Source organism: Suncus etruscus, chromosome 16, assembly GCF_024139225.1.
Source record: "Suncus etruscus isolate mSunEtr1 chromosome 16, mSunEtr1.pri.cur, whole genome shotgun sequence".
NCBI classification, from domain to species: domain Eukaryota; kingdom Metazoa; phylum Chordata; class Mammalia; order Eulipotyphla; family Soricidae; genus Suncus; species Suncus etruscus.
The window spans coordinates 4,081,393-4,092,455 of record NC_064863.1 but is presented as its reverse complement, the minus strand read 5'-3'; the positions used below and the strand labels follow the sequence as shown (position 1 = coordinate 4,092,455).

Genomic DNA, 11,063 nt, shown 5'->3' with positions numbered 1-11,063 from the left:
CTCTACCTGTTGAAATCTGGAGAGAGTACAGCAGGTAGGCGCTTATATTGGACACAGCTGACCCAGGTTTGACTCTGCCTCCTTCCCTCCTGGATATGGTCTCCCGAGCACAGAGCAAGGAGTAAACACTGAGCATAGTCAGGAGTAAGCCCTAAGCATTACCAGATGTGGCCCCAAACAAACAAATAATTCCCAGTAATTTTTGTTTATTTCTGGGCTATACCCAGCATCACTTTGGGATTACTCCTGGCTCTGCACTCAGAAATCACTCCTGGCAGGTTGGGGGGGGGCAGAAAATCAAACCCGGATTGGCCACTTGCAAGGCAAATGCTCTATCCAGTGCTATTGGTCTGGCCCCCAATTCCTAGTAATATGTGGAAAAAAATTCTTGTTTACATTCAACTGCAAAATCCATCTCTCATCTATTATTGATGCCTCATTTTAATCCAGCTTTATTGCAACATTTCCTTGGGTCTGTTCTCTTTCTGCCTCCATTCCCCAATCCTAATTTCTTTGAGAACTGTATCCAAGCAATGCAGAACATTAGCAAACCTTGCTGGCCAGAGACAGATAGCCCTAGCATAAGTAGCACCTGGGTGCCCTGCCCTATTACAAAGAAGGCTGGGACCATACGAACACAAGACTCAAATGGAGTCCCTTCCTCTTCCTTGCCTGCCTCTACCATACACAGAGGGCATTTTCTAGCATCAAGCTCCCAATAACCAAAAGTCAACCTTTACAAGATCCCCAAGAGCATTTTTTCCTGCATCTTCCTAATGGGAGTTTGGTTACCATAGCAACAGCCAAGCTCTTCCCTGAAAGAGATTCCTTGTATAAAGAACCCAGAAAATCTTAAATTGAATATAGACAATCTTTGCTATTTTAGGCCTTTAAAGAAAAACTCAAAATTTCTTTCCTATCAGTTACTAGGAAATATTTGTAGTACTTATAGAAAGTGATTGTGGCTTATTATTTTTTCTTTTAATCTCTTTGAGAATCTAGCCATATTATTACTGATCCCAGAGATTTAGGATCCCTGGGCTACACTTTGGTATGAAAAACAAAAAAAGTCTGATCTACCGCACACACCAAAGTTTATCAGTCTTGCTCCCCACTTTTGAGTGAGTAATTTCTCATCTCAAATTCTCAGGGCCTGTTAAATAAAACTGACTGAAAGGTTAGAGACCTCCCACTATATTTTTCCTCCCTACAAATTTTCTCTTGCTCTTGCTCCTTGGGTATGGAGCTAATGCCTTTTTATTCCCTGTCTTTGGAGAATTGCCACTCTCCAACTCAATACTGTTAATCAGGGTTCTGGTAGGTGGAAGATATGATTCATTCCTCAATTCTGGCCTGACTAAAATATTCCTGAAATTTTGGTCAAAGCTATATGGGAAGATCCCCTTTTGCTCCAGACCTAGTGGACAGTGAATGTTGTTCCATCATGTCCAACATATGGGCAGATCCTGGTTTATTCTGCTCAGGAATATTTAGGTTTAGAGTTTCAATTGGGTGAGGAGTCAAAATTCAGATAACCACAAGAGCCCAAATAATTGAAATTTCAGCTTACTTATCTATTTTTTTCTGTGGGGAGTGACTAGACCTGACTATTCTTTGGGCCTTTTTCTGGCTCTGTGCTCAGGCAATGCTTGGTAGATCATTGTTTGGTGCCAGGATTGAACTGGGGTAAACCAAGTGCAAAGTAAGTTACTCATGTTCTATATCTCCAGCCCCTAATTAAGTGAAAGTTGTTTTTCCTTTCCCTGTACCAAGTGTGTTTTCTGAAAACTTACAAAAACACCTAAAACATGTGCTAAAACAACAATTTCTTGTGTCATGCAGAGAACTAATTTTAGGAAATTGTGCCATTTGATTATACTTCTTACATTATGCAGAGCTAAACTTAATCTTTTCAGGCAAAAAATGCATCCATGATTTTGTCCCCAAGTGTAAAATCAAAATTTAGTATTAGCATGCCTAGTTAAATGACCAAAGAAATAATGCATTCTGCTGGCCAAGCTGGGCTTGATCCCTGGCATCCCATCTGGTCCTCCAAACACTGCCAGGAGTGATTCCTGGGTGCTGAGACAGGAGTAACCCCTGAGCATAACTGAATGTGGCCAACCCACCAGTAAATAAATAAATAAATGTATTACTGAGTCATCAGAAAATCTTTCTGATACTACATTATAATGTTTATGGCATCAGAGCTGCCAATTCCCCATTTACAGACCAAATTAAGCAAATGTGGATCCCACCGCATTTATACATCCCCCTGAAAAGAAATGAAAGACTTTTTTGTAGGTTGAAAATCCTGGTCTGTTTATTTATAAAGCAATAAATATTAGAGGCACAAACAAATTGCACGTGTGTAAACAAACTGTACATTGATGGATGAGAAAAGAGGGAGGGTGGTTCAGAAGACTCCAAGAAGCAAAATACTGTCATCCTGAATGCAAGGTGGGCTCAAGCCAAGAGCCCCTTAGAAGCATTTGCGGTGGACAATGGATGGGCCTGCCTCGTCATACTCTTGCTTGCTGATCCACATCTGCTGGAAGGTGGACAGGGAGGCCAGGATGGAGCCTCCGATCCAAACAGAATACTTACGCTCGGGGGGAGCAATAATCTGCAGAAAGAAGACAAAAACTTCCAATGAACTTTGCTGTCCTAATCAACCTGTTGGTGAAAGTCCTCAAAAATATACTAGCTATTAGTCACTGTCTAGTGAGATAATTTATGCTAGGAGCTAATAAAGCTGAATCAACTATTATGAACTTTCCTCTATTTCTTGATTTCCATCAGCAGACTTATCATTGCCCCCTGTTATCTGAATCTGCATATTATGGCAGAAAACTGAATGCATGGTGGTGGCTAATCCAAAAATTGGTGACATGAAAATTGGTAGGACTTCTTTTCTCAAAGAAATGTGTATGAGCATGCATATGTGTGTGTGTTTGTTTGTGTATGTGAGTGAGTTTCTGTGTATTTTTCTGGAGTCAAACTCAGAACCTCACTCATACAATTCATGTTCTCTATCCTTGAACTATTTCCCAAGACACCAAATATTTATTTTTGTCAACTGCTTGAAAGTGGTTTTTTTTTTTTAAGTTTTTTATCTTGGGAAAAGTGCTAGAAAAAGTGCTAGAAGACTTAAAAGCTCAAGTTTATTTAGGAGACAGGAAGGGAAGTATCATGGGAAAACAGAAATATACTTCTGCTTGGAATATTAAGATGGCTCTTGGCTTCTTTGTTCAGAATTTATTGTTTATTTACCTTGATTTTCATGGTGCTGGGAGCCAGGGCGGTGATTTCTTTTTGCATGCGATCAGCAATACCAGGGTACATGGTGGTACCTCCAGATAATACATTGTTGGCGTATAGATCCTTGCGGATATCAATGTCACATTTCATGATGCTGTTGTAAGTTGTTTCATGGATGCCAGCAGATTCCATACCTAGCAGCAAGTTTCAAACAAAAACATAAATCATAGTGTACTCAGGCTGGGGCGTTGGGTAGAGGAAAGAGAACTGGCCTCCTCTGTGGTGGTGAGCTATCACCATTTGTCACTGAAACATATGTTCATCTGTAGACACACTGCAGAGCAATTGTGGAACAGGTGTATCTCAGTGCTGACAGTTAATTCTCTGAACAAGCAACTGTTGTCAGCAGCTGTTGGGAGTAAGCATTTGCGATATTTATCAGGTGAAATGCTGTGTGTTAAAAAGGATAGTACATACATTTTTTATATTAATATAATTTTAACCTATGGACTAACTTAAGATTCTGACTAGCTTCCTCTTGAAAATGATTCCATGCAACAAACAAATTCCAGTTTTACTGTACCTAGGGTTAATTTTTGCATTTAATGATGGATAATTTAAGAGGTAAATCTGGTGACTCAGTGATGGGACTTATTGGAACAAGTCAGCACTCAAGTAATCATCCTTTTTTTGCAAATAAGGATTATGAACCTACTGCTCTGTCTCATTCTTCATTTTAACACCAAATCATTGCTTCGTCCATTATCATATAAAGACAACAGAACAATGGTGGCTCTTTATTTAATAGTCCATCAGATCCTGGGGCTGAGCTTTGTGACATCCCTAGCTATGACTTCTTTTTTTAACTCAGAGTTCCCTCATTCTTCTGAGTTGGAATAGATTACTACTGTGGGAAATTCCAAAAGATCCAGGTACCTGTGTGTAGATTCTACAACTCACTCACCAATGAAAGAAGGCTGGAAAAGTGTCTCAGGGCAGCGGAAACGCTCATTGCCAATGGTGATGACTTGGCCATCGGGCAGTTCATAGCTCTTCTCCAGGGAAGAAGAAGATGCAGCTGTAGCCATCTCGTTCTCAAAATCCAGGGCAACATAGCACAGCTTCTCTTTAATGTCACGGACAATTTCGCGTTCAGCTGCAGACAGAGATAAAGGATAAGAGTCAACTGAGATGAAGCCAACTGTGGGGAGATAGGTGGTTTTGCTAGTGAGGGGAGAGAGTAAACAAACGGTGGCAGACTTCACCTTTACACACACACACACACACACACACACACACTCACTCACCAGTGGTGACAAAGGAGTAGCCACGTTCAGTGAGGATCTTCATAAGATAGTCAGTGAGATCCCGACCAGCTAGATCCAGACGCATGATTGCATGGGGCAGAGCATAGCCCTCATAGATGGGGACATTGTGAGTTACCCCATCTCCAGAGTCCAGAACGATGCCTGTCAGAAGAAACAAGACAAGAATGAGGCAAACGCTTGAAGACACCACAGTTTTAGCCGTGGCAAGCCTACTTGCAATCTTAGCTATCCACTGGGCATGGGTCCAAATCAAATTAGATCCCTTACACACGAAGAATAAAAATGAGCATAATTAAAGCTAAATTTGAAGTCAGCAATGGCTCATCCTTTTAAATATAGTAGAAAAATTTCCCTGGGACACTTTCAAATCACCATCCCTCTTGGCACATTATATAAGCATCCATGTAAGTTTTTCTTACCTCCCAGCTAGCTTACTCATCTGTCTTTTTGGTTCAAACTTTGCAGAACATGAGTGTTCTCCTTGGAGATAGGGCTAATAAGACCATTGGAACACACGTCAATGACCATGTTTCAAGTTGATATAATGTGTGGAACTTCAATATGTGATATATTTAGGAAAGAGAAATTTTTAGCTCTCAAAGCTGAAGTGCCCTTTGAAACTAGCCTGTAGGAACTAACCTGTCATCTCGTGCTCCTAAAAGAGATGCCCTTCCTGGAAGGAAGTTGTAAGGGAACAAATCACCCCCTTTTCAATCCAGGGAACTGAGAGTGAGGTCAAGAATCTGGGAATGACACTCCTCAGAGAATGTTTCTATACCTCTACACACATATATTCTCCTCAGAGAACGTTCCTACACACACACATACCTGTGGTACGACCAGAAGCATACAGGGAGAGCACAGCCTGGATGGCCACATACATGGCTGGGACGTTGAAAGTCTCAAACATAATCTGGGTCATCTTCTCACGGTTGGCCTTGGGATTGAGGGGGGCCTCTGTGAGCAGAGTGGGGTGCTCCTCAGGGGCCACACGGAGCTCATTGTAGAAAGTATGGTGCCAGATCTTTTCCATGTCATCCCAGTTGGTGATGATGCCGTGTTCAATGGGGTACTTGAGTGTCAGAATACCTCGCTTGCTCTGGGCCTCATCACCTACGTAGGAGTCCTTCTGACCCATCCCCACCATGACACCCTGGAAGGAGAAAAAAATTGGGAAAAATCAAGCTTCTTTCTAAGAGGAACGTCATTGATGTTTTCTAAGTCTACATCTAATGGCACTGTCAAGGACTAGCTCAGATCTACCACAACTAGTAATGATCTAATTTCACCCCAATTTACAAATATCACGTGAAAGTCAGCCCCACACTTTTTTCTCTACCCAACCCTCCCAAAACGTGCAATTTTATGGTTTAAATATAAATGGACGGAGAGAAGGAAACTTTTCGAATGGAAAAAGTGGAGCCTTGCTTCATTTTAAAATACCATAATGCCTTCATGAAATCATTACACTCTTTACCCATGTCAACTAGAATACAAATGACTACAAGGCACAATGGCTGAATTAATAGCTCCTGGTATTTCTCCTAAGAAAAGATTTTGACATTCATCAAGTGGACATCAAACGACGGACTGATATGCTATTATCACCCGGACGGTGCCAGCCAGCCGGGCCAGGGCAGCCGCCGAGAATGTCTCCAGCGTGGCCATTCCTGAGCTGAACCACGCTCTGCCTGGCAGCCCACGTATGTCGCCAGGCACTCAGCATTTCTTTTAATAAACAAGGTGGCATGCCACTATCACTGTGACACTTGGAGCTCTGTCGCGCCTGGCTTCTAAAAATGCACCACAGGGAGCAGATAGATGGCATCTTTGGGGAGCCCTGGAAGCTGGCTGTGAACGAGGGGAGGGTGTGGGTTGGGGCCAGCTAGTGGAGATGTTCCACTTTGAACAGGACCAAAAGGCAAAGCCAGGCCGGAAAGGAAAGTGAAGGAAGTGTTGGAGAGGTTAGAGAAGATATTGAAGAGAGGATCAGGAGCCGAGGAGACAAGTGACTCTCTCTGTCTCTCATTGTCTCTCTGTCTCTCTCTGTCTCTGTCTCTCACTATCTCTATCTCTGTCTCTGTCTCTCTCTGTATCTCTGTCTTTCTCACTGTCTCTGTTTCTCTCTATCTGTCACTCACTGTGTCTCTATCTTTCTGTCTCTGTTTCTGTCTGTCTGCCTGTCTCTGTCTTTTTGTCTCTGTCTTTCTCACTGTCTCTCTGTCTCTCTCACTGCTGTCTCTATCTCTTTGTATCTCTTGGTATTTCTCTCTATGTCTCTGTCTCTCTGTCTTGCCATGTCTTTGTCTCTTTCTGTTTCTCTCTTATCTCAGTCTCTCACTGTTTCTGACTCTGTCTATCTCTCTCTGTCTCAGTGTCTCTCTGTCTCTGTCTGTCTCTCTTTCTCAGAGTCTATCTCTCTGTCTCTCTTTTTTTTTTGTTTGTTTTTGGGCCACACCGGTCATCACTCAGGGGTTACTCCTGGCTCTGTGCTCAGAAACTACTCCTGGCTTGGAGGACCATATGGGACAACAAGGATGGAATCCAGGTCCATCCTAGCTCAGCCATTTGCAAGGCCCTACTGCTGTGCTAACACTCCTGCCTCCCTCCCTACCTACCCCCATCTCTCTGTGTCTCACTCACTGTCTCTCTATCTCTGTCTCTGTCTCTCTCACTCACTGTCTATCTCTGTGTCTCAGTCTGTCTCTCTTTTTCTCTCTCTGTCTGTACTCACTCCCTGTGTCTCTTGATCTGTGTCTCTGTCTGTCTGTCTGTCTGTCTACACACCCACCACCTGTTGGGTCCCCAGAGGAGCCAACAGGAGCAGCTTGCGGGTAGGTGGGGAGGACGGGCGGGACCCTTCCCTCCCTCCCCAGCTGCCCCGTCCGGGTGGGGTGCCGCGGGCCGGGGCTCACCTGGTGCCGGGGGCGCCCCACGATGGACGGGAAGACGGCCCGGGGCGCATCGTCCCCAGCAAAGCCGGCCTTCACCAGCCCAGAGCCGTTGTCGCACACCAGGGCGGTGGTCTCCTCGTCGTCGCACATCCCGGCGGGGCTTTGGGGGGCTGCGGGGTGCGAGGTGCAAGGTGGGTGGGTGGGGTGCCCTTGCCTCCCTCCCACCCTCCCTCCCACACCCCCTGGCAAGGTCCTCCCGCCAGGCCACCCACCCCAGAGGGGACCTGGCAGGGAGAGAAAGAACTGGGGGGCACACCTGGGGCCCACTTTGGGGAGGGAAAAGAGGGGCGCAAGGAAGCTGGGAGGGATGCCTGGGTGAGAGGGAAGAGAAAAGTCCCTCTTGGGGTCACCTGTCCAGGTGAGATGGGGCTGCCCCAGCCATCACCCCTTTGCAGGCTCTCCCTAGCTTTTCCATGCGCGCTTCTTTGCAAAAATTGGGAGCCCCAACTTGGGGTCCCCCTTCTCTCCCCCTTTGCGGGCTACCCCAACCCTTTCCATGCGGTCCTCTTTGCAAATTGGGAGCCCCCATTTGGGGTCCCCGCTGTACCCCCTTCCCCACCCCTGTACAGGCTCTCCCGAGCTTTTCCCTGCTGGCCTCTTTGCAAAAATTGGGAGCCCAACTTGGGGTCCCCCTCTGCACCCCCTTCCCTGCAACTAAAGGCTAAGCACCAGGGTACCAAACTCCCCTGGGGATTTAAGGAACCCCTTTCTGCGCCTTCCCTGCGAAGGCTGAGAGCGCTTAGACAGATTGGAACACCCCGAAAAAGTTGGGGGTCCAAGGGGCCTGCTGCCCCTGGGGCGCAGGGCGCGCACTCACTTGGAGGCGGTGGCGGAGGCGCTGGGCTGGGCTGGACAGAGACCGGAGCAGCTGCGGGCGAGGTGGAGAGCGGGCGAGGGCGCAGAGCTTATAAGCGCCCGGGGACCCGGCCGGAGGCAGGGTTGGGGGGCCCCGCTTGGCCACCTTGCCTTATTTGGTCGCCTTCACAGCCCGGTGGAGCGCCCAGGCCATTCATGGAGCCGCCTGGGGAGCCCCCCAGACCATGTAAGGAAGGGAGGGGGCGACCCAGGGGATGGCCAAATAGGGAGCCAGGGAGGGGCAGGGTGGTGGGCAGGGGCCCGGGTGACGCCAGCCCCCCTCCCTGGCTGGGGGCACTGCTGGAATCTGCTCCTGGCTCTGGAACCAGCCAGCCTGCCTGCCTGCCTGCCTTGCAGACAATGAGCCCCATGCAGTTGGGAGGACTTGGCGCCCTGCCTGCCCTGCCTGGGTGAGGGGTCCAGACAGCTGGGCAGGGCAGCCAGCCGGGGAGCAACAGGGCTTCTCATCTTCCACGATTGGGAGCTGGAGAAGACAACCCTGGCAGGACTCCCTGGGCCCAAGGGCATCCAGTAGAGCACAGCGTTGGGAGGGGGAAAAAATGGGTCCCTGGAACAGGGCACCCCCATCCGCACCCTCCCCTCTCAGCCTGGACAACTGGACTTTGGGGATCTGGTACTGTGCTCTGGGTCAGAAAGAGGAGCTTAACCGAAGCTACCTTGGTTCCAGAGCCTGGCATGGCTGAGGTCTGTGTGGCCTCAAAGGCAAAGCCTCACTCTTGCGCGCCCCTGGTCAAGCCTTGCTGGGCAAGGGGCTAAGTGTCCCTTGATGTCACACCGCTCTTTTCTGTGCTGCCCCAAATTTACTCCAACTCAGACTCTGTTCTCTGGGCCAGAAAATGCATTCCCTGCTGTAGGAATGGTGGAAAAAAAAAAAAAAAAAAAAAAAGGCCCGAAACAAGCACCCTTTCTGCCGGATAGAGGGTCATCTCCTGACTGGGAATAAAGACCTTTGTTTTAGGTAAAGGTAACAGGAGAGGAAAAAAGCAAATATTTTTTTCATGGAGGTAACCGCAATGACAGGCAATCTTTCCTGCACCAGGAATACTCAAAGCGCCTCTCCCTCCCTTCCTCTGCCCCTCCTGTGTCCCTCCTCCTTATAGAACTACTGAATCAAGAGATCCCCCTTACTAAACATTCCTTGGTTCCATAGGTACATTCAAGAAGAAGAAATTTTTTCAAGAAGACTATGGGGCCAGAACAGTGGCACAAGCGGTAGGGCGTTTGCCTTGCACATGCTAACCTGTGGTTCATCCCCTGGCCTCCCATATGGTCCCCCCAACCCAGGAGGGATTTCTGAGTGCATATCCAGGAGTAATCCCCGAGTGTCACCAGGTATGACCCCCCCCCAAAAAAAAACACCCAAAAAATAAAATAAAATAAAAAATAAAAAGAAGAAGACTACCTGAGAAGCTTTACTATAAGTCACTGATAAAAGCTCTTCTGTCTGAAGAGATTTGGGAGAATCCTAGAACTTGGGAGAGAGGAATGAAAAGATGACAGAATTGGGCAGGGAAAAAAAACGTGTGGAAAGGAACATGGCCATAAAGAGGACACAAATCCCAATCTGCCCTGGGGTGCCCTGTCTTCTCAATGCTTGACTGGCACTTGGTTTCTAATGCTGTGTTTTTCCTCCCACTCACACCAGCTAAAAATAGAAAACTGGGCACAGGCCTCCATCTCTAGAGTGGTCTTGGATTGATATGCTGAGGAGGCCTACTGATTAGATACTCGCCCAGACTGGGGAATGCAATGCAACGCGAAGCTTTGTTCCCCTCCCCTCAGCTCCCCGACCATGTTTGGATTGATCTGGAGAAGAAACCGTGGGGACAGCTTAGGGACGAATCCTAGTAAGGGGCCTAGCACACATTTATTTTGCAAGAAAATGTCAATGACCAAAAGTCAAGAGTGGCACCTGGGCAGATACCAAAGAGCCAAAGAGCAGTAGAGATGGTTTTGGTGTCAGTCACTCAGCCCCAGGTCCCCTCCTGCCTCTCTCTTTTACTGACCTTCTGTTTGGGGGCAGATCTTTAACCTTCCTGAACCCTAATTTTCTCCTCTGAAAAGGAAAATAATGACTATTTTGGAAAGGGTCAAGAAAGTTTGTAATAATCAGAGACAAGTAATATTAGCCACATAGAAGATATAAAACCAACGGTAACTATTACAATGTCATAAAAATAGTGCAGGGAGCAGCAAAGGGTCATTGCTGTGTTTTTAAAAAATGGATCAACTTGATTAAATTATGGATTCGACAAATATTTATTGGCTAAAAACACTGCTCCTCATGGGGAGACAGTGATTAAAAAAAATAATGTCATGCTTTGGGGAAACTTCCAGAAAAGTCAGAGGCAGTTATAGTGCATGTCAGGAAGGGAAAGGGAACTGCCAAAGATGCTTCAGAGAATATATTTTTTGAGGAAATATAGTGATATAGTTCTTCATGATCACTGTACCAAAATTCTATGTCTACTGCCATAGGTGCCAAGGGGGCTCTTAGTTTAATATGACACCAGCGCCAAGGGGACTGACTAACTTTCTTTACAAACTCTCCCAGAGTCCCCGAGGCCAATCCCAGTTCACCCCACGTGGGCTCGGGCATGCCTTGGACCAATTATGAGTCATAAGAGGCATAAAATATTATTGT

General features: G+C 46.6%; 1 protein-coding gene across 4 annotated transcripts; it reads right to left on the bottom strand.

Annotated features, from left to right (window-relative positions):
* Nucleotides 1–2,482: 2,482 nt before the first annotated feature.
* On the bottom strand, nt 2,483–7,633 carry ACTC1 (actin alpha cardiac muscle 1). 4 transcript variants are annotated; one of them, XM_049789801.1, is made up of 7 exons: nt 7,505–7,633; nt 5,616–5,742; nt 5,418–5,504; nt 4,569–4,730; nt 4,226–4,417; nt 3,274–3,455; nt 2,483–2,626 (listed from the first exon to the last, which is right to left on the bottom strand). In XM_049789801.1, the coding sequence occupies exons 1-7, from the start codon at nt 7,631–7,633 to the stop codon at nt 2,483–2,485; spliced, it is 1,023 nt and encodes a 340-aa protein (XP_049645758.1). The 4 variants fall into 4 exon arrangements, with proteins under 4 accessions (XP_049645758.1, XP_049645756.1, XP_049645757.1 ...); XM_049789799.1 differs by having other exon boundaries at nt 5,418–5,742; XM_049789800.1 differs by lacking the exon at nt 5,616–5,742 and having other exon boundaries at nt 5,418–5,613.
* Between the last annotated feature and the right edge of the window lie 3,430 nt (nt 7,634–11,063).

Bases quoted from the DNA above. Each gene is read 5' to 3' on its own strand.
- ACTC1 (XM_049789799.1), bottom strand. From the start codon at position 7,633: ATGTGCGACGACGAGGAGACCACCGCCCTGGTGTGCGACAACGGCTCT. The intron at 5,743-7,504 runs GTGAGCCCCGGC...TTCTCCTTCCAG, and splicing joins TGGGGCGCCCCCGGCACCAG to GGTGTCATGGTGGGGATGGG. The intron at 3,456-4,225 runs GTGAGTGAGTTG...ACTTGCTGCTAG, and splicing joins TTTCCAGCCTTCTTTCATTG to GTATGGAATCTGCTGGCATC.